General features: G+C 39.2%; 1 protein-coding gene and 1 long non-coding RNA gene across 10 annotated transcripts in view; one reads left to right on the forward strand and one right to left on the reverse strand.

Annotated features, from left to right (window-relative positions):
* Positions 1-24,022, reverse strand: part of PEX5L (peroxisomal biogenesis factor 5 like) — a 220,410-nt gene that overhangs the window by 46,531 nt on the left and 149,857 nt on the right. For 6 of the 9 annotated variants that reach the window (XM_036926773.2, XM_036926771.2, XM_036926772.2 and 3 more), the window contains 4 exons: positions 18,612-18,806; positions 15,542-15,668; positions 14,692-14,788; positions 2,266-2,361 (listed from right to left, as the gene is read on the reverse strand). In XM_036926773.2, coding sequence (XP_036782668.1) covers positions 2,266-2,361; positions 14,692-14,788; positions 15,542-15,668; positions 18,612-18,806 — 515 coding nt within the window. The remainder of the gene's footprint in view (positions 1-2,265; positions 2,362-14,691; positions 14,789-15,541; positions 15,669-18,611; positions 18,807-24,022) is intronic. The other 3 variants (XM_036926770.2, XM_036926766.2, XM_057500237.1) reach the window with 1 other exon arrangement.
* Positions 1,904-20,977, forward strand: LOC130683356 (uncharacterized). The gene is made up of 3 exons (XR_008997021.1): positions 1,904-2,350; positions 2,452-2,535; positions 20,054-20,977. It is a non-coding gene; the product is annotated as an uncharacterized LOC130683356 (long non-coding RNA).

Here is a 24,022-nt window from a genome sequence, read left to right on the forward strand (position 1 = left end):
TCTACCAAAACGAGGCTTAAATGATTTTAACACACACACATAAATATATATACATACACACACACACACACATATAGATAGATAAATGGATGGATGGATGATTTTTTTCCTTGTGATATGTTACTTTGTACTTGTCTTTATCATTGTAAGTGGGACCAGATAAATTTTAATGTCTTTACTGACCCAAGATTCTATGGATCGAAATAATCTTCTTTTTAGTGCTAATTCAGTGTTACACACAGTAGGAGTTCAAAGATAAATTTAAATTAGCTCTTAAGTCTGGAAAAATGTACATTTAAGGTACATTGAGCTATAGGCTCCATGCAGCTGAACAATTTGATTGAACTCAGAGGGTCTCAATCAAACATATCAGTTGATCACATTAAAGAGCGCTAAATATGCATTAACTTTTTTTTAATAAAAAGATAAAATTTAAGGAAGAAATTTGGGTGGATTGTATTGTGGTGAGATTAAAATGCTCCCTTATTGCATTTCTGAATGATGATATGAAATTATGGCTGGAATTATTTCCTAGTATATAAAGTATCCTTTTAGTATGAAAGTACAAATATTATTTAATTGCACTTCAAGTATGGAGTTACTGAAAGACCCATAACAATTTCATCCAAATTCTAGTGGCAAAGCAGCCACATAAGTGAACCATGTTACAGGAATACTTCAAATTTCAAGATTTCGTATCAGTAATAGAAATGGAGATCTTAATAAAGTTCATACTTGGGTTTGGTGAAAGCTCCACTCTCAAACAGCAGTCTAGCAAAGCTTGGTGAGGATCATAAGATGGCATCTGTGATGCACTCTTTGTGATACCACCCAGGAAGGAAATGGATACAAAACAGCTAAAGTTGTTTTTTGGGGGCTACTCTTCCTCTATCTTTCTTCCTCCCTGCCTCCACCTCCTCTCTCTCTTTTTTTCGAATTAGATGGCTAAATAAGGAAACTAATGTTCAAATTAAGTATTTCATTTGATTTACATTGTCATTATTTTGGATACTCTTAACAGTAAAAAATTATAGTTTAGGTTAAGATGGGCTACCCATTAGGTAGAATACCTCTGCCATGTCTTCTTTTTCCTACCTAATAAGGAAACGATAATATTTCAGGGTGTGATATAATGAGTCATAAGAAATACATATTTGGTCATTCAAATGACCAAATATATATTTCCCAGGTATATTTGGTCTTCATCTACAGTTCCTCAAGATGCTGCAGTCTTAAAGGTGAAATGGATGTCTTGTCATGTTAATGGAGTCTTTTGGACCCCACCCAAGGGCAGGGGGACGAGGTTGAATCTGCCTACTGCCAATAATTTAGACAGTCATGACTATGCAATGGAGCCCTCACAAAAACCCCGGAGAAGAGCTTATTGCTCTCTTGGATCCTGCTTCTGTGTTGGAGAGAGCGTCCACGTGCCAGCAAGTCAGGTCCCTTCCACCAGGACAGAAGCTCCTTTATTTGGGACCTTGCCCTGGCTGTTAACTTGTATCCTTTACTAAACCAGTAAGTGTGTTTTCCTGAGTTCTGTGAACCACTCTAGCAAATTAATTGAACCTAAGGGGGAGGTCGTGGGAACCTCCCATCTGCAGCCAATAGATCAGAAGCACAGGGAACATCATGGGGCTTGCATCTGGCATCTGGAACCTGGAACATCCGTTGCCTTCTCTGGGCAGATAGCATCAGAATTGAGTTGAGTTTTTGGAACCCTGCTGGTGTTTGAGAATTGCTTGGTGGCGTGTGTTGGAAGACTTTCCCTGCCCCCTAGCCCCACTACACACACTGGAATTGGGTCCAGGAACCTGAAAGGAATTAAACTATTATTGCTGTATAATATACTACCATTGTTGTATATGAAAAAAAAAAAACCCCACAGGGTCAGCAACTCCTTCTATGTTTCAGACACTGTGCTAGAATAGCTAGAGAGCGAAGGAATATCAGGTATGAACGCTGGCCTCACAGACGCATAGCAAATGCACAACATAACATCACAGAACCCCAACAAAGGCTCAGAGTTCTTTCTGATGCAGGCCTCCAGGAAGTCCACTGCTAATGTATCACAGAATTGGCATAAGAGGAGACATCCATTAGTCCCTGGTGGGAAGTCAAAAGTTTCTCTGGTAACAGGTCTCATTCCGACAATCATAATCATGGTCATTTCACATCTATCAAGTAGGACCCATTTCATATGTATCCTGCTGAAGTTTGACTGTTTTAATTCCACTCTCAGAAACATGAATAAACCCAAGTTACCTCCACTGCTGCTTTTGCCCTTTCAAATTCCTCTTCTAAAGAGTGATTTCTGGAGAGTAATGCACTGCCCCAGCGATGTTCTCTGGTGAGTCGAGCCTGAAATAAACCAAACACATGGTGTTTTAATATTGGAGTCACATAATGCAAAAATACAAATATTTTTCCTTTTCCCACATTCACCAATAGTTTAAGAAGCATATGCAGTTGATGTCATTTCTGGAGTACTGCACAAGCATGATGTTGTCCAAACTGGGCTGGTGCCAAAATGCGGTACATGTGCAGGCGTAATTCTACTAACAGTGGGTCCCAGCCCTGGTCCTATTAAAACCAGTGCCAAGGCCCAAACTCCTAGAGATCTTACTTTCATCAGTCACGGTTCCAGGCATTGTTATTTTTAGTAAGCCTCCCCATATGACTAACAGGCAGCGAGAATGGAGAGTCTCCATTAGACGGCTAGACCTAGAAACTGATATTCAAGCTTTTCAACTCGTTAGGAGGCCTAGCCCTTAGGTAAACCATGAAAGCTGCAGAGATGGGAGGTGGCTGCAAGGCCTTTCTCCTTATATACAAAACAGTCCTCATGTTGAATTCTCTTTACTTTGCCTTCCTCTATCTCATGCACCATTTCCTCAGGACATTGCTCTCTGTTAAATAATAGATAAAATCATGTCTGATGATGTCAACTGCTTTGTCATAATTAACAGGCAACATGGTATACATCTTAATTAAGCTAAATGCAAATATTCCAGAAGACCCCTCCCATCCACACACACACACACACACACACACACACACTGCACAAAGGGTCTGCTGGAATTTTAAAAATGTTATTAATAGGTAAATAGTAGGTGTATTTCTAGACCATTTTTTCTTTGCAGTTACATGTATATATTTATGCACCCTAGATAGTAATATGTTTCAAAAATTTCTCTGAAACACCAATGGTATGCTATGCTTTTTCCACTCAACAATGTATCTTGGACAGTGTCTGCCTTTAGTTCTTATAGATCTACCTTAATTCTTTTTTCAGAGATTTTCTAGTAAGTATATACTACAGTTGTTCAAACCTCTCTTCATGAAGTTCAGCATGTTTCCTATTTTTCTCTGTGTAATTGCTTATTTTCTTGTCTATCTGCCTGCTTTACTGTGGGATCCATGGGGGTAAGATATTGTGTGGTAACTTTTCCTAGCTCAGGGCTTGACAAGTGGTGCCTACAGACTGCAGGATGAGGGATTGTACTGAGAAGGCATCTAGTTCTTGGGGAGTAGGAGGAGCGAGGCAGGTGAGCGAAGTCCCACCACCCCCTTTTACTGCAGGGCAGAGGGGGGCTCCTGGGCTCCTGGGTCAGGTGGCTCTGCTGTAGGTATGCTAAACCCCAGCTTCTATGGGAATTACTTGACTGTAATGAGGTCTGGGCCCCACCCAGGCCAATTAAATAAGAATCTTCTGGGGGTGGGAACTGGGCATTAAGTCTTTGAAAAAATCCTTTGGTGTTGTTGAAAAGCAGTCATGTTTCAAACCCACTATTCTACAGCAAAACTCTGGCCTTCACTTAGCACTTGGCATCTATACAGCTCCAATGCTTTTTATTCTTTCTTCACCATCAAGAGACAATCCCCACCCCCACCACCAGTTTTATTACTACACGGTAGTAATACCAGGACTCACTACATGCCAGACACTGCTCTGATCTGGAGGTATGACTCCAATAGTATCTAGTTAGGTACTTTATTTTGTCTTTTCAACAAACTGTGAAGTCAGTATATTGTCAACTCCATGACACTGAGGCACAGAGAGATTAATTTACTTGCCCAAAGTCACATAGCTGGTAAGCTAGTAGGGCTGGTACTCTGGAGCCATGCTCACAAACACTGCACCATGCTGTCTCCCACGGGAGGCTGTGCTCAACTGGCTGTTCTAGCAAGATGCAAAATATAGAGGAACTATCCCTCTGAGTGAGGTTTGTGCCTGGTTGAGGGAGTCACCCAAGAGTCCCTCAAGAATACTGTGGGCTGAAAACAATAATGAAATAATTATTATGAACAGCTCTGAACATAAACAACAGTTTTAAACTGTTTTGCTTTAATGAACATGTAAGATTAATTTATTGAAACATTATGTTTTCCCCTCCTTGATGTATTCACTGCTGTATCTCTGGTACCTCCTGCAAAGAGTAGGTGCTTCATAAACTGCAAAATATTTGTTGAAAATATGCTGTCAGGGAATATATGAATGAATGAATTCATGTAAGGTATTTTTCTCCCCTATCCCCAGAAAGTAGCTGTGTGTTTTCAATCAAGGTTTCTCGGCCAATCCAGGAGGCTACGAGTTTATAGGACACTGAGAGGGGACTTGGACTTGGCTTTTTGTCTTGGGCCCTACTGCCTGGTTTTGGGGTTGAGGAATGGCAGCAGGTACCTTGTGTGGGTACCCAGTAAAGAGCAAGGCCTGTGAGCAGCAGAAGAGTGAGGTCTCTGGGGCAGTGGCTGTGGTCTGAAGAGAGAGGGCAGGGAGGATGTGTCCAAGCCTGCCAGAGGATCAGCGACTCACTCTGGGGTGGGCTAGGCTCAGTGGCTACCCTGAAGCCCATCCTCTCTTACTCTCTGGGTCCAGTGCTGTGCTGCTATTTTGTTTCAATCCAGACAATCAAGGTAGGATGGGTAGGAGGGATTTCCAAAAACATCAGGGAGCTGGACTATCACAAATTTTGGAGATTAGGATGTGGGCATAATTTTTTAGGGGGTCACCATTCAGCCTACTCCAACTCTCATTTGACACTCTTGGTTCACAATATATTTGATTAACAAATACAAAGGTGCAGATGGTTTATAACCTTTAAAACTGGTAAGCTGTTAGGATGTAATAGTCTGGTAGTGAAGTTAACCCCAAAGGTGATATGATCTTATTGTCCTGTAGAAAATTAACCCATCTTGTATCCAACTTGGCAAACTTATTTTGGCATTTCTTTCCCAACTGGCCATATAAATCTCTGCTCCTTAATTTTTTGCTTTTGGAGCCAACTCCTTTATCTTCCTGCTGTTCTGTCATTAATGAAACATACAAATACATGTTTAAAATGTGGATACATGATAAGAAATAAATTTTGTGTATTTATATAATAATGTCATGAACAATCCATGAATGACATAAGAAAGAGAAAGCACCCATATTTTTGTCCTAAGGCAACTCCTTTTATTAGAGGCACTCTTTACCAGTGAAATATGATCTATCTTTCCTGTGAAGCCTGATCATTATAACAGAACTCCATTACTGTCACCGGCTTCTCTTCATGAATGTTTCACAACCCAAGAGATTATGAATCACAGGATACAAAGGGCACCATATATTAGAAAGAGGTGGCAAATCTCTTTCAGGATTCTAGACTTACAGTTCATATTCTCCTTACCACTTAAAATAGCAAATGTAAATAGAATCTTACATGCAAGTGAAATTTTATTTTGATAGTATAATTACTATTTACTATTTAAATATGTTCTATTTTCCACATTGTTAGGAAGTCCTTAGATTAGTACTAACACAAGTGTTATTTACCTTACATTCCAAAGACATTTACTTTGTCCAAGGAAACATAAAATCAATGTCATAAGATATAGGTAAATATTGAATGTAAACAGAGGCAGTTTTCAAGCTGAGTGTAGAATGCAGTTAAAGATTCTCAAACTTACTAGTGGTTGCCAAAGGGGAGGGATGTGGGAGGGCGGGTGGGAAGGGAGGGAGAAGGGGATTGAGGGGTATTATGGTTAGTACACATGGTGTGGGGGATCACGGGGAGAACAGTGTAGCACAGAGAAGGCACATAGTGGATCTGTGGCATCTTGCTGCACTGATGGACAGTGACTGCATTAGGATAACGGTGGGGACTTGATAATACAGGTAAATGTAGTAACCACATTGTTTTTTCATGTGAAACCTTCATAAGCGTGTATATCAATCATACCTTAACAAAAATTTTTGAAAAAATTCTCAAACTTTCATCCATTGATCTATGGAACAGATTAGAGAGTCCAGATATAAATCCAAGCATATATGGTCAATTAATATACGATAAAGCCATGGACATACAATGGGGAAATGACAGCCTCTTTAACAACTGGTGTTGGCAAAACTGGATAGCTACATGTAAGCGAATGAAACTGGATTATTGTCTAACTCCATACACAAAAGTAAACTCAAAATGGATCAAAGACCTGAATATAAGTCATGAAACCATAAAACTCTTAGACGAAAACACAGGCAAAAATTATCTTGAATATAAACATGAGCAACTTTTTTCTGAACACATCTGTTCAGGCAAGGGAAACAAAAGCAAAAATGAACAAATGGGACTACATCAAACTAAAAAGCTTCTGTACAGCAAAGGACACCATCAGTAGAACAAAAAGGCATCTTATAGTATGGGAGAATATATTCATAAATGACATATCCAACAAAGGGTTAACATTCAAAATATATAAAGAACTCACATGCCTCAACACCCAAAAAGCAAATAACCCAATTAAAAAATTGGCAGGAGATATGACACTTCTCCAAAGAAGAAATTCAGATGGCCAATAGGCACATGAAAAGATGCTCCTCATTGCTAATTATCAGGGAAATGCAAATTAAAACCACAACAAGATATCACCGCACACCAGTTAGGATGGCCAACATCAAAAAGACAAAGAAAAACAAATGCTGGTGAGGATGCAGAGAAAGGGGAACCCTCCTACACTGCTAGTGGGAATGTAAATTTGTTCAACCATTGTGGAAAGCAATATGGAGGTTCCTCAAAGAACTAAAAATAGAAATACCATTTGACTCAGGAATTACATTCCTTGGAATTTATCTAAAGGAAACAAGATCTCAGATTCAAAGGACATATGCACCCCTAAGTTTATCGTAGCACTATTTACAATTGTCAAGATAGGAAGCAATGTAAGTGTCCATCAGTAGATGAATGGATAAAGAAGATGTGGCACATAACACAAAGGAATATTATTCAGCCATAAGAAGAAAAAAAATCCTATCATTTGCAACAACATGGATGGTATTATGCTTAGTGAAATAAGACAGGCAGAGAAAGACAAGTACCAAATGATTTCCCTCATTTGTGGAGTGTAACAACTAAGCAAAACTGAAGGAACAAAACAGCAGCAGACTCACAGACTCCAAGCAGGGACTAGCAGTTACCAAAGGGAAAGGGGGTGGGGAGGGAGGGAAAAGGGGATTGAGGGGTATTATGATAGGTACACATGGTGTGAAGGGGGTTACGGGGGGGACAGTGTAGCACAGAGAAGACAAGTAGTGACTGTGGCATCTTACTACACTGATGAACAGTGACTTCAATGGGGTATGAGGGGACTTGATAACATGGGTGAATTTAGGAACCACAATGTTTTTCAAGCGAGATCTTCATAAGAGTATATATCAGTGATATCTTAATAAAAATAAATACACAAAAAAGAAAAAAAAAGATATTCAAACTTTCCAGCAACTCATCAGTATAACCAGACATGGTTTAGGGCTGAGGGTGATTACAGATTACAGATTGTAACATGGAGTGAAGATCAGCCTTCCTTTTTACCAAGGCATTTTTTTACATCCAGTTATGAGCAAAAACTAATATGGGAAAATATGAGTAATGCTTATTGTCTTGCCAATGGGTTTCAGCCCTGGGCAAGTTCACTGTGGTTTCAGTGAGACCGAGGAATGACAATGGAATGTTCTTGGGGTAAAAGGGGTTATTACCTGGCTTGTTCTCCCAGCAATAGAAGTTGAGCACTAGAATTATATTTGCATCCAACAGTCTGCAAGTCTGCAATCCTTCTTTGTTTCTGCCTCCGCCCAGAGCATTGGGCAGAGCTCTTTATATATAGTGACTCAGTCAATAATAGCTTATTGCCTACGGGTGTAGAAGCAGTAGCCTAGCAGCAGGCCATTTACATCATCAAGTAGTATAGGTTCAGATGAAGATCCTGGACATAGGAGCTTCCATTTTCCCCACTCTTGTCTACTTCAGATACTGCTTAGTGCTTAGCTAGAGATGGGAACAGAGGCAGCACACACACAAGTGAGTGGCAGCTGCTGTGGTAACACGGCTCTATTAGGAGCTTACAAGCTTTAGTGGCTTATTCAATCACTTGGTGGTCCTGTCTGCATACAGCTTGCTCAGTCTCATCATCACGAGGGTTTGATTTAGTGTGGGGTTGGGCCCCAGAATCTGCATTTCTAACAAGTTCTGGGTGATGCTGATAACACTCATCGAGGCACTACACTGGGGAACTTCTGGTCTAGATTATGTGCAGGTAGAACTCTGGAGTTCACAAATGCACTTGGACATAGGCATTTCTGTTCCTTGTTGCAAGATTTTGAAAAATGCTCCACAGTTAAACAGCAACCTTCTGGAAGTGCCTTGGCTTTAAAAACAGCATTTTGATTGGTTTAAGCTAATTGGATTTTAGGTTATTACACTCTCCAAAGAAGCAAGCATTTTCTTCCCCCAGCTGCTGATTCTGCTGAATGTTCAGCACAGGTGAAGGGTATTTTATTACTACTCATTCAAAATTATGGTTGTGATCAAAACTAGGATTTGAAAATTACTGAGTTTGTGGCTGTGGTTGTCCTAGCATAAGTCTGTTGGCTAACCCCTATGTCAGTGTGGATAAAGTGAAGGTTCCTGTGGCCAGGATTTTCACCTGGCCCTGGTTGGCTGGCTCACCATACACATGTGGGCAATATGTCATTACTGACTTTATATAAAGAGCTCTGCCCAGTGCTCTGGGTGATATGGTGGCATGGCTGCAAGGCTGCAGGAGAGCAGAGCAGAGGCTGGAGTGGTGGCAGCACCGAGGACAGATACTGAGATGGCTGCAGGGGGCAGAGAGGCCCAGAGGACGGCTGTGTGGGCAGAGAGGCCCAGAGGTAGAGACTGGCTTGCTGCATGCAGAATTGCTCTGAGTGGACAGAATTCTAGTGATTGACCTGCCACCGTGGGAATAAAGTTGGGTATAAACCCTTTCACCCCCAAGAACGTTCTACTGTCATTTCTTTGGTCACATAGAATCCACAGTGAACTTGCCTGGGGCTAAAACCCATTGGCAAGATAGTCATTCATTCATACCTTCTGGTACAATTGCCTTAATTGGTAGAGATATCCCACCAAAACACATTTTTAAAAAGCTTAGTGCCTTTTGAACAGAAATTGAAGGGGAAATGGATCTGCTAGCTATAGAAAAGAAAATTATAAACAACTTGCAGACCTTGGGTAACAATATAACATAGTCATTAAAAGCATAATCTTTAGACTCAGACTACCTGGGGCCAAATCCTGGTTTGTCATTTATTAGTAACTGGTAACCTTGGACAAATTACTCGATCTCTATAATCCTTAGTATTTTTATCTGCAAAGTGCATATTCACTTATAGAGTATGTATAAGAATTGAGTGTAACAATTCATGTAAATATATATACAAAATGTTCACTACATAATAAGTGTTCAATAAAACTTGGCTTTTGTCACCAACTTTTTGGTTAGTGCTTAGGAGGTATCACTTTAGAAATTCATTTAAAAAAATCTGCTTAGAGCACCTTTGTTTAGTGGTTAATGGATACTAGTTGGAGTCTTAGAACAGATAAACATTGCCTGATTGAGATGGTCAGGATTTTTTTTCTTAATCAGTCAACAGACATTAATCATTGATGGTACACACAAAAAGCTGTGCCTTATGTGTCAAGAGCAAATTCTTAGAGCTTTGTGCAAGGCAGGTCAGCATATGGATCCCATCTCCATCCAACTGAAATTCTATCTTGTAGAACATCAAGGCAAATCAGTGATGATTTTGAAAAGAAATGGGCGGTCTGTTTTCATGGATAACTAAGATTGTTTTGAAAGTAGCTTCAAAAATGACAAAAGAATAAGATTTTGTCTTTTTTTCCAGCCTTTTAGTTAACCATTAGCCTCTACTTTTGAGTTGTTAAATTTGATAAGCATCATTGTTTCTCCTGTTGGTTAGTATCCTTTGATTTATTCACTTCAGTAAGTATTTATTGCATATCTTCTATATGCAGATTTCCTACTATGCTGAAAGTGATCTTTCAGATTTCTTTCCTTCCTTCTTGCCTTCCCTCAGTTCTTGCCCTTCTGCCTTTTCTTTGATTCTTCTTTCCATTTTCACTGGCCTTCTCATTGGTGGCTCACTGTGTATAGCCAGGAGACAAGGCATGTTGGTGTGGCTCCTGTACTGTCTTCCAACAGACAAAACTGTTTATAGTGTACTATCTGTTTCTATTAGGCATAAAGATCTTGATACTTCTTATTTAACTCCTCTTTCTTTTCCCTTGCCTCCCTTACAGCTTTATGGATAGTTAGACATTCAATCACATTTGTTGAATTGGAATAGAATGAAATGGAAGCCATCAGAATTTCTTATGGAGTACGAGACTGAGAATGAATTTGGGAGGGGAGGCACAAAATTGTGTATGGCCTCAGATTAGATTATAATCCTAATTTATTTTACAAAGTTTCTGGAAGAAAGTGATATTCTTTAAAATCACTAAACTCATTTTAACTCTATAAATATAAACAAACATCAGGGCTTTGCAATGAGAATAGAAATGATGGTCTGTGGGTTCTTTCAGGAGAGATGGGGCTGATTGGGAGGCAGGATGTGGTTAAGACCAAGGACTCTGGAAGCTGATGGGTGTGATTTGAGTGCTGGCTCCTCTCCTTAGCTGGAAAATCACTTCTCCTCTCTAAGGCAGATACATTTACTTGTCTGAGAAATAAATACGGATATTAATTTCCAAGATTATTGTAAGCATTTCAAATAATATATTAGAAATGTCTATTAACATACATGCATTTCCTTTTCATTACTCCTGTACAAATTTAGAAAACATATTTGCACTTATCTTACAGCTCAAGTTGTTCTGGTTTGGGATACTGCCAACTTGATGGAATGAGGGCTACGTGGAAGGAAGCATTTGCTGTGTCCAAATCAGCAAAATCAGAGAGTTACATGATTGTGACTAAGTATTTGGAGGACCTGGTTGTCACACATTCTCATTAAGCTCAATGTAGGTTGGCAAGAGCTAGACTGCAAGACAGGAGGGCTCCACAGGAAGGGTCCTTCTCGGAGCCTCCTTCCGTGTTGAGACTTGAAAAACAAATATTTGAACCATCACGCCATAGCAGAAGTTGGATTTTGTTTCTTTGCCTCACCATCTCAATCCATTTATTTTTACATAATTTTATATAATTATCTTCCATGTTTTTCTTCAATTCTTCAAGTATTCTAGTTTTTCATATTACACAATATATTTTTATTTTTTAATTAAGCTATCATTGATATACACTCTTATGAAGGTTGCACATGAAAAACAACCTGGTTACTACATTCACCCATATTATCAAGTACCCCATACACCACTGAAGTCACTGTCCATCAGTGTAGTAAGATGCCACAGAGTCACTACTTGCCTTCTCTGGTCTACACTGTCTTCCCCCGTGACCCACCTACACACCATGTGTACTAATCATAATACTCCTCAATCCCCTTCTTCCCCCCCCACCCAAACTCCTTTGGTAACTGCTAATCCCTTCTGGAGTCTGTGATTCTGCTGCTGTTTTGTTCCTTCAGTTTTGCTTTGTTGTTATACTCCACAAATGAGGGAAATCATTTGGTTCTTGTCTTTCTCTGCCTAGCTTATTTCACTGAGCATAATACCCTCTAGCTCCATTCATCATATTGCATGATTTCTTTAAACAATTAACTCCAGGGACTATTAATTACACAGTTTGCTTAAGTGTCAAAGAACTTTATTCTAAATATATAGAGATTATAAACTTTATTATAATCTCCTGCCATTCTGATTAGCGTATTCAAAACACTATTTGAAAGAGACTAGACTATGTTTTTCCCTTTTCCCATCTTGTAAAGTAAATGACCTAAAATATAAATTCTTCTTATTGTAAGCTTCCATTTTCTTTTCAATTCTGAAATATTGTTTTTAAACAAGGCTTGTAAATAGCTCCTCACCTGTTAAACCTAAGATAATATTGGCTTGGGAGAGAAGAAATCATCTGAGTGATAGCAGTGCAGTAACAAGTTTTGGTGAGCTGAAATCGTTCACTTGAATAGTTTGCAAGTTCATTTTAAGTTGTATTTTTATACATTTTCATCATTTTATCTAAGTAAAGAGATCACATATTTAACAGCAGTATGTTTCTAACAGTAAAAACATCTTTCTGTCTTTTATTATAAGTACATTAATTAGTCTAGTCTCTTGCTGCTCCACTTGAGTGACTTAGTATTTCAAGATGATTAAATCCCACATTCATGAAATTTTCATAATTTAACCATGGTCTGTAATTAAAAATAGGAGTTTATGAATTTCTTTGGTTTAGGTAAATCTTGATAAGTAAATGTGCAGTGTTTTTTTTTTAAGTAAGGGATAAATTCTTTACAAATAATCTGGAAACCCTCTGAAAGGATTTTGTATGATTTATCTAGACAGAGAACTGTCATAGTGCAATTTAAATTGTGTTTTGGAGGACAGTATCAGGAATTTCTAACACATTTTCCAAAGTACATTGTGTTTGCTTAAAGGCACACTGGTAAGTAGGTAGAAGGACAGTATGGTGGGATGAAGTCAGACAACCAGCAGGAGAGCAGCAGACACTGGAATAATAAGATAAATGCGTTGTGGGTCTCCACAGCAACCAAGGACCCCAGCTGATCCTCTGCCCTCCAGCTCCACGTAGAACAGCCCACCTATGCCAAGTCTCCCCTGCTGCAGAAACAAACTGTTCAATTGCTACATTAAATTGTTCCAAGGATTGCAGCTAATGAAAAAGTACCAATTACTTTAGTTGAGTTCTAAATCTCTAATGCACTTAACGGAAATGTTTCTCTAATAAGTGTTATCAATTTGCTTTTAAAAAAGATACATTAAGGATGAACACAGGAGGAAGAAAATACATTTCATGCTATATTTACAATTCATTAAGCTTCCCAGGGTTATTTGTTATGGAAATTAGTTGACTTGTTTTCCAGCTGAGTTCTGGGAGCAGTAAACCCACAGTTCTCTAAGCAGGGTGAGGTGTATGTGTGTGTGGGGTGCTAGTATTGGCCTAGAGAAGTTTCCAGAAGCCTTTTATCTCCTGTCAACATTTCCTCTCCGCATCTTCCTGCTCTCTGCCACTTAGTAGTTGTGGTACATAGACAATTTTCTTAATTTTTCTGTGCCTTACTTTCTCTATTCTATAAAATGGGGGTAATAGAATGAAGTTACTTCATTGAGCCACTTGTTAGAATCAAATGAGCTAATATAGATCAGAAGGCCTTAGCATCGTACTCAGTAATATTTGCTATTATCATAATTATCCCTTTACTTCATTTCAGACAATATATCTCCCCTCTTAGTTTTAATGTCTTATCTAGTAAACTCAAGAAAATTTCTCTTGCTAACTTCATCCCACTTATTTTCAACTATATTGTAGAATGCATGAATGTGAATAGCATTTTTGGGAGGTGGATTTTGAAACATTTAATCAAAAAAGAATCTATCATTCTAAAAGTTAGGTTTACAAACAACACATTTCTTAGGCTATGTTTGTGACTGTAGATCAAGGCTGTATGTAAGATGTTTGAGCAAAGGAAAAGACTGAGACTGACTTAGGCCTTCTTGGCATAGTCTTAACCATAGGAAGTAGCTAGGCAGGCATGAGCCAGTGACTGCACTGGATTCGGGGGCCAAACAGTGGACAGACAGGCCTCATTCACACTCTACTTCCACCAGTGCTTAGCTGGGTGCCCCAGAAAAAGGATTTGAGTCCACCGAGACTCTTTAAAGGGAGGCTAATAATAATTCACAGGGTTAGCTGAGTATTAGATATAATATATGAAAAACAAATAATAAAGTCCCTAATACTTGGTGGGCACTCACAAACGGTAGCTCATAGTATCATCATAACTGCTAGTACTATACTTATTTACTGTTTAGCATGAAATTCATTTCAATGTGACAGTCAGGATCCTGATGTGTGAGTACCTTGTTCCACGGGACATAGATGTGAACGAAATCTCAAGATGTCATTTCTTCTTCTTTGTGTTCTGTTCCATACAGTGCTAATACTGGAGTAAAACGGATTTTGTATTGCAAAATAGTGGCACAGTAAATGGTGGAACAAAGAAAAAGTGCTAAGTACAAAGTAAATTCATTAACACATTTTCTAGTCAAATATATATATTCTTTGAGCATGGAGATGTATACTGGATGCGATAGTGCAAGAATACAAAATACTGGAGAAATACGTCAAAGTTTTTTTGTGAAAAACTTACATAAAATATTTATGATGTAGGTTACCTATTAGAACGATAGGCTCACTGGAGCCTAGGACAGGCTCATTGGATGCCTTGGTTACCTGTGTTGGAGGCACTAATTCCAACTCTGAAGCAGACTCAGAGTTCAGGGCGCTTTTCCCCACATTCAGTTCGGGTTGAGATCTGTGCTCTGAGGTCCTAGAAACCAGATGAATGGAGGGAATTAATGAACACAAGAAACAACTAGAAACCCAGCTAGAAACCAGCTAGAAACTCAGCCTAGAAACCTGGTCGGTTTGCATCACTGAGAGCCATAGTAAGAAAGCTCTCTTCAGAATTTCGATGAAAGAGATAACTTTAATATATTTTTATTGTAATGACCATATGTAGAATTTAAGTGGCTGCGGTATGCTAGGTATTTTTGTCTCTGATTGATATGAATTCAGTTCTATTATGTGCAAAAAGTAAGGCTCTTTAGGAAACCTTAAAAACATAGTAAGATTCAGGTGGCCTATTTTTTTTGTGGGTATCCATGGATTATTCTTAATAGGGAATTTTCTGACAGTGATGATTAAGAAGTCAGAAAATGCTACCTAACTAGAAATATTTAACTTAACTAGCATTCATGTAATATATTGAAAACACATACATACATAAACACATGTATGCATCTGTTTTGGTTGACTAGCTCAATTACATATTCAGCAAGTTATCAGCAAATATTGAACAAATATTGAATATTGAGTTATAAATCTACCAAAATACTTATTGGCTGAGTTGTTGACAATTTAGATGAAATAATTTAGTTTCAGAAGCCACAGTAATTATACATGGACTATACATCGTGCCAAGTATCTGGGTTGACTTAATTCACTGGCTATTGCAATACATGAGAGAAATACCATACAGTTGACACATAAATGGTTCTTTTCTGATATTAAAATATCTTACCATAAGAGTTCTTTTGATCCAGTTCTAGATGAGCATGACTTTCTCTCTGCCATTGGATGCCCCTTACTATTTCGATCTCCATGAAACTTAACATCATCCCATTTTTCCAGTTGTGTTTGAATGTCTACTAAGGAGACAGGAATGGGGCAAGGGGGACAAGGGGAGAATACAAGGTGCAGAGAGAAGAGAGACTGATTATCTTATACAAGTAAATTTTACTCAAAGGATGCTCTCAACCACCAACCAACTTTTTAAGGTCACATGAAAATTAATTAAACATGTGCAGGTAAATAAAAATGAGACCCATTAAGAGAAACTGGACTGCTTTTACAGTTCAACAATCAAGTTGTTTTACCTGAACTTATTTCACGAGCTATATGTATTCTGAATTCTGTGTATGAGTCCACAGAATTGCATGGAAATGAACACACAGAGTACCATCCTATCAGCCTCCTGCTAAGGAGGTGACTTTGAGGCACTTCTGGCATGTGTCTAGAAAGAAATTTTGTTTAAAGAGATGAACCTTGTTAAGGGGTGAGAAGAAACTGGAACATTTTTCACAGCTTTTGCATAGACTTCTTAACTTTTCACCAAAGGAGGGAATTAATAATGGGAATAGAGAGACAGGCAACAGAGTAAGCCAAGAGAATGCTTGAATGATTTTCTCCCCGTGGCTTAATTCTTATGGATAAAGAATGTGGCTGGGTTCTCATTAACAGGTGTGTGACTGTAAGTGAGCCACTTAAATAACCTTGGAGTCCAGTTGTTTTATTTATGAAAAGATAGGTTTGCAGTTGATGACCTCCACAGTTCTTTGAACTGTTTTATAATTTCTTCATAGGATATTTTCTCAAAAGCAGGAAAATGACAGTTTCATTTACATTTATTGTCTTATGTTATAATGTATTTAATAATATATCCCCACACAAATGCATACATTTCATTTATTAGTTTTTACAACTGAATAAATGTAGAGCACACTGATGGTGAAGAAGTATTAGAGATAAGTTATAAAATTTTCCTCCAAAGAGACAGGCCTCAAAGAAGGACAGGGCAGGGGAGAAGGGTTTCTGTTTCTGTAACTGGTTTGACCAATGTGTTGGTTCTCTTCCTTTTTTTTTATGATCTATCTGTGGGCAGTGTCATCTATATCTGTGACTGCAATACCTGTTCACGGGCGTCTGACTTCTAGATCTTCATACTTTGCTCAGTTCTCCTTCCTGAATTCTAGATTTATATATCTAACGGTCCATTGGACATCTCCACAGAGAAGACCCACTGTCTTCCTCAAATACAACAGGTTCAAAACTGAATGTGACATTTTCCACCTTGGCTTCTTCCTGCCCTCCCTCCCCTCCCTCCCCACACTCATCACAGAGGGTGGCACATTCTGTGTCTTCCTTGCTGGCATACACCTATGCAGTCCACAATTTTGTTTTCATTAAAAAAAAATCTGTCTCTTTCTTTCACTATCCCTTCTGTCACTATCTTTGACGTTTGTACTGGTCACCCTGCTTCAACTCCTATCTCCACACATCAACCAGAAAAGAATTTTCCTAAAATAGAATCTGTTGATGGCACTCCTCTGAGTGAAACCCTTCAGCCCTTCACCCCAAATTTAAGGGCATGGCATCCAAGAACTCCCAATATCTGACCCCTAGTGACTCTAAGGCGTATTTCTCACTACTCTCTCTTTCTTGAACACCATTGGCATACTTGTATTTATTTGAAAAGAACATATTTCTGTGCTTGTCTGTGTATGAATCCCTTTCTCTTCTGCATCAGGAATGCCCTGCCCCTTCCTTCCTATCTCTCTCTCATACATATTTTTCATCTGGCAAATTCCTGTTCATCCCTGAAGACTCTGCTCACATAGTGTCTCCTATAAGACACCTTCTACAAACCCCCTCGCTGGGGCAGGGGCTCTATGGAGGTATTCATGTAGCAAATGACCTGGGCTTCCCTTTATTGCAGCAGATAGTACATATTTTATCTTAATTATTTAATCATTTTTCTATTTCCCGATTAGACTTAAAACATTTTAAGGGGCAGAGAGCTTATATTATTTATCTTTTTATTGCTAGCACATAGTATGGAACACTGTAGGTATTTAAGAAATGTTTACTGAACAAATAAATTCATAACCATATAACATGTACATATCACAGTGTTAAGTGATTTCACATATATATCCCTTCCAGTCTTCACGATCTTATGGATAAGTTACTAATACGCTCGTTTGAGGAATATTTACCCCCATACACATGGGGGTTGTATAGACTCATATACACCAGTGAATCACAGCCTGAGCACGTACATGTTCCCTTCAGCTTTCCTAGGGGAAAGCCACCTTTTTCTCCTGAGAAAGGAGAGGTTAATTTGATTGGTCCCATGAGTGGAGGCTAAGCATTCCTTTCTCAGGAGAAAGTACAGTGGATAAAAGTATGGACTTAGAAGTTAATCAGAGCTAGTAGGCTCAAATTCCAGGTCTTCCTCATACTAACTGAGATTTTGGGCATGTTATTTAAATTTGAAAACCTTGTTCCGCTCTTATTTTAGAGTTGCAATGAATTAACAGGCCAGTATATGTAGATCAATTGACACAGTCCATACATTGTAAGCTGTCAGTAAATGGTACCTGCGATTATTGCATCAGACATATCCTTATGCATGTTCCATTCTGTCTGGCTATTCCTGGTCCTTCTGTTAGAGCTGTTTATTCTCTCTCTCTAGACTGACTCTCACCCCTTCTAGACTGAATGCTCCTAGAGAGCAGTAGTCATGTCTTATTTTTACTTATAACTCCATTGCTTTGTATTGTGCCTACCATCTATCAAAAACTCAATACATGTGGGTTGAATAAATAAATGAATGAATCCACATCAGTTATGCAAAGTTTGGTTCTCCAACTTCCATTTAATCCAAGCACAAAAGAAGTGTATCCTGCACAGTTTCCCACATGGAATTAACTTTTTCTACTCCTTTGTCCATGGTTTTGATGTCATTTGTGGAACTTCCTTTTTTCATCCAAGAAAGGATGAATCACAGAAGACATAAACTGTTGCCTTACCTAAATCTAAAGATGCTGTCTCTGGGCCTCGGAGAGGCTGGGCTCTCTGCTCAGCATCTGCACTGATGAGGTCAGATCCATCTGCCTTTTTCTTGAGGGATGAGGTTTTTGATGAGGCCTCCAGCTTCTTGGCTTTGGCTTGGGTTTGAGAGATGGGTTCACTCAGGTCAAGGAGATCTAAGCCTGTGGTCAGTACTATGAGATGGAAGAGGTTAAAATAAACCCACTCACTCCTCTGAAATGGTTTTTTAAAAATAGGTTTCAATTGAATGCAGAAGGATTTTTGTGTTTCTAGTGTAGGTCAGGAGCACCAAATTGTTAGCTCACCACTGATTTATTAAGACATTCATATTTAGAATAGGAAGTTTGCTGTGTGTTTTCCTTTATTTGGCACAGTACGAATCTCCAAAACAGGACTTAGCCTCACCAGTGATGAAACTTTGAATGAAACTAAGATGATAAAGTTAAATCGTGTTCAAGTCCTATTTACTTTATGCATACTTTGCTTATTTACAGAGAGGCTTAGAGTGCAGTTTTTCCAGTGAAGAGTCATAGATATGCTTGCAAAACAATTATGAGGAATATTTGGTAAAGTTTCTTTGTGTTTGAATTTCCCACTGTTAAAGTATACAGGGTGTAAGGGAATGCCATTAATCATCTTTTATTTAATTAAGCAGTTCAATCAGAAAATAGCTTGCTGTTTGGGCTCACAGTAGAGAGTTACTTTACAATCCATAGTTGATGAATAGGTACATGTTAATGCCTTTGCTGCTTAATATGCAAATTTAAATTTTAATGTGACAAACCATAAAATGGTGACACTTTTACTTCCTAGCAGGTTGATTACACTGTATTAAATACCCTAATGAAGGCAGAAATAATAATTTGTTCAAATGCAAACCAGGCAAATGAGAATTAAAAAGGCAAGCTTTGGAATTCTTCGTTCTTTCTCTGTCAGTGCAAGTAACCAGTGTTTGACTGGCTCATTGTGAGAAATGGAAAATTCCAATTAGAGAAGGTTCCTCCAGTCTGACCTCTCTACCAGCCCAGGCACCTGACAGGCTGGCTTCTGAACTGGCCTGGTGGCCTCCTGGCCTAGGATCTCTTCACCCAGCTGGCTCAGGAAAGCCCCCAAAGTGACGGAGAGCTCCCTGTGTTAGCCCTTCCGGGCACCACCTGTAACGACGACGCCTAGATTCCTCCTCCTCTTTGATCTCCCTGCTTGTCGTCTTGGGAGGGAATGGATTTTTGTTGATGTCGCAACATTTTTCCAACTGCTTCCCCCTTGCATGCAAGGCAGGGGCAGGGCTCAAATGCATGCACAGGGTTTCTTTAGCACTGCATTGTCCTCATGCGCTAACCATCCCTACAGTCTCCTTCGGATGGTGTGTCCAGCTTTACTCTCAATAATCTTGTTTTCTGATTTTAATTATAATTCACAGGGGTTGGAAGTTGATGGTGAAATGGAAAGACCTGGCTCTACCATTGCTTAGCTGAGTGACCTGATGTAAACTCCCTGAGTTTGTTCCCTCAACTGAAAAATGCAGTATTAACATTTAACAGTCTGTCTTCAAGGTATGATACAAAGATTAAATTGTCTGATGTGTAAATCAAAGGTGTAAAGTGCCAGGCATATGATAGGTGCTCAGTAAAATTTCCATTCTTTGGTGGCTAGAGTGTGATGCTTCTCTTTCCTTTTCCCTTTTGTTGGCCTCCTTCTGTTTCTCCTGTTCCTCTCCATTTCCGGCAAGAACCAGGTCCATACACTGACAGGAAGAGGAAACATCACCAGGAATAACATGGACATTGAGACAAAGATACTGGTTCTACAGAGGAGCTATGAAGTAAATTTATCATGAAATGGCCTGGCAGTATCAGCTGATCCCACTCAATTCTTCCCGAGGAGATGGGAGCCACTTGCCAAGGCTAAGATGCTTGGAGATACGAATGTTCTATGGCAGCAAGGACTTGAAAGTGGGGGGGAAGAGGTGGCTTTCAGAGCTAGGCTGCCTGACTTGATGTCTAAAATTTAAGCATGGCATGCAGCCAAAATAGGCTAGGATGACACATGTCACATTCTTTGAAGGCTTCAACAGAAATTTCCAGGCCACGTCACATTGGAAGAGCTTCCAGGCCCACTGTGATAACAGAATGAGGGAAGTGGATTAACAATCTCTGGGATGCCATGTATGTCTTTGTACTAATTATACCGACAATTAGGAATTAGTCACTTGCTCTTACATTTCTTTTAGAAGCAAATTATATAGGACTTGTCTACTTGCATATAGTAAGTACATTCTTTATGGAATGATTACTGGCGAGTATTAATTCTATATCTGCTTCTGGCCATTCAGAATAAATGAATTGTAAAAGAGTGAATTGCAAATTCAAACTTGGCTCAGTAAAGTTCTTTCCTCCTCCTCACTGTCCTCAGCATTTCCTGTGTTTGTTCTGAGCTTTCTGTTCCTTTGTTCTTTTCCTAGCAAATGTGAAACGAATGCTTGGCACATACAAAAGGCCTTCTTTGTTACCCAGCTGATGAAGGGGGTGGGTTGGGATTTGAATGGCAAACTTTGACGCTGAGAAGGTCCCTGGGGACCAAAATTTCAAAAGCACAGAAGGATGAGTTACTTTTTAGAAGACAAATTACATTTTACACAGGTGTGTGTGTGTGTGTGTGTGTGTGTGTGTGTGTGTGTGTGTGTGTGTGTGTGTGTGTGTGCATGCACAGGAACTTTAGTTAAGACTTGGAAATAAAGGGTCTTACTATTACACTTCGGCTTCAAAGATAGCGTACATTGACATAGAAGGAGGTGTTTCCTCTTCATTTTCTTCACCCAATTCTAAAGATGCTCTTAAGCACATAAATGTTTGGGTTCCAGAAACTGGAGGCTAAAATTATGATCCATCTCTCTTACAGTGATGTGAAATGAGTATGTGTAAGTGTGCATGAGTGCATGTGTGCGTGGGGGAGTGGGTGGGAGGGAGACTGAGAGAGAGGAGCTTGAAGATGCTATGCTGCTGGCTTTGGAGACGGAGGAGAGGGCCACAAGCTAAGGAATTCCAGGAACCCTCTAGAAACTGGAAAAGTCAAGGAAATGAATTTGCCTTCAGAACCTCTAGAAGGAATGCAGCCCTGCTGATATCTTGATTTTAGGACTTCTGACTCCCAGAATTATAGATAATAAATTTGCATTGTTTTAAGCCACTGCCGAATTTGTGATGATTTGTCACCACAGCAATAGGAGACTAACACAGCTGGTAGGTCAGTGTTCATACCAGGAATCCATACCAGCCCTGTGAGCTCGCTGCTCCTCTGCAGACTTTGGCTGGACCTGGAGGCAATGTGCTGACTCTATTCATGTGGCTTTATTTTTTTTTAGCTCCAAATTATTAGGCAGATTGGGTTGGCAATCTCAATAAATTTTTTGGGGGGTAACCTAATTCCATTGTGTAGAATTTCCTGAAGATAGAAGAAGTAATATGTTATGTATTTGTTTCCAACAGTGTGGGGAAAATGGAAGCTCCTATGGCCAGGATCCTCACCTGAACCTAAACTACTTCATGACGTAACTGGCCTGCTGCTAGGCTACTGCTTCCACACTGTAGGCAATGAGCTGTTATTGACTGAGTCACTACATAAAGAGCTCTGCCCAGTGCTCTAGGCAGAGGCAGAGACAAGGAAGTTCACAGACCTGCAGACTGTTGGATGCACATGTAATTCTAGTGCTCAAGCTCTAGCGGTTGGAGAATAAGCCGGGTAATAACCCCTTTTACCCAAAGAATGTTCCATTGTCATTCCCTGGTCTCACTGAATCCACAGTGAACTTGCTCCGGGCTGAAACCACTGAAGACAATCAGTCTCAAGGACACCTGATTGAAGATCACAACCTATTGAACTGGAAGATTCTCACAGAGCACTGAAGATGTTCGTGAATACTAGATTACTGGGGCCATGGGAGGTGAGGCTGCTTAAAACAGAATAAAATGGCACCTTAACATGAAGTCTTAACTGGTTTTCTTGGTTTCACTGGAGATGGCTGGTAAATATAGGTCTGCTTTGGTTATGTAACTGTATTCCTATTATGTTAATGTGTGTGCGCAATTTAATTAGTAGTTTAAAACCTATACATGCTTAAGTTACTCTACAAGAAGATATGTCAAAGAAATAATCAATCTTCCCATGTTTTCTTCCATCTGCAACCCCTATAGCTTTTCTTCTTCCTTCCTAATTACAACCCTTAAATAGAATTCGTGCCTTATATTGAATTTACCGAGTATCATAATTCTTCCAAGTGGTAAAGGTACCTCAAGACAAATGCTGGGCATAGAAGCCACAGGACATAAATATGCAAAGAAGTAAAAAGCTAACCTTTTCGAACAATATGGCTTCTCTCTCACTTACCAACTTTACATTTCCCTGTATGGCCCCGGAAGATGACTGGTTAGCCAGAGATGGGTAAGATTCCTCAAGGGAGGAACAACCTAAGACAGGCACAGTCGCAGGGGGGCCATCAGGTGAGAAATTGGGGATCAACAGAGATGAGGCTTAGAACCTCACCCCCCCTGCTTTGAGAGAAATCTTCTGCATCCGTGCATGTTTTATTGTCCTTGTCTAGCTCGGATTAACACATAGTCTACAGGCACACACCTGATCATCTACATTTGCTCTCTTACAACACTAAACTATGTTTTCTACCTTTATCTTGCATCTACCTACCACTTCAGCATTTTATTTAAAAAAAAAAAATAGTAATAATAAGGGAGAAATGTGGGATCCACATATAAATCAAGTATAAAAATCAAACGAATATACATATTTGACCTGATTGTTTATAGTTCATAATGCGTGATCAAAACCGAAAGTTTCTGTGATGACTGCCCTTGTACTGTTCACCATGTAAGAACTTATTCACCATGTAAGAACTTGTTCATTATGCTTCAGAAGATTGGAGACTGACGAGAATTAGGCTTGGGGTGGATTAATGATTGTGCATTGAGCATTGAGTCCCCTATACAGAATTTTATTGTTGTTAACAACCATTTATCAATAAATATGAGAGATGCCCTCTCAAAAAAAAAAAAAAACCATGATGTCTTGATTTGATACTTTGATGGCAAACAAAATACTATTAATGCTACTACAGTACAATAAGCCTCTGAATTGTAGTGAACTTCTCTAATGGAATAAGTCTATTGGAGTGGTTAGAGAGGACAAATCACAGGACAACCCTAACTGCTGCAGACACAGAATGTGCCACAAGTTACTGATGGTATCTCTGTTCTACTTTGTAAGCTATTTTGGCATTGTAGAAGACGTAGTATTCTTTAACATAGTGGCTACAAAGCAAAGTCCTTTAGGGGGGATTTTCCCAGTTTACCAAACAGATTAATTGGATTTAAATAATTCA

The sequence above is a fragment of the Manis pentadactyla genome, chromosome 1 (genome assembly GCF_030020395.1).
Source record: "Manis pentadactyla isolate mManPen7 chromosome 1, mManPen7.hap1, whole genome shotgun sequence".
NCBI classification, from domain to species: Eukaryota; Metazoa; Chordata; class Mammalia; order Pholidota; family Manidae; genus Manis; species Manis pentadactyla.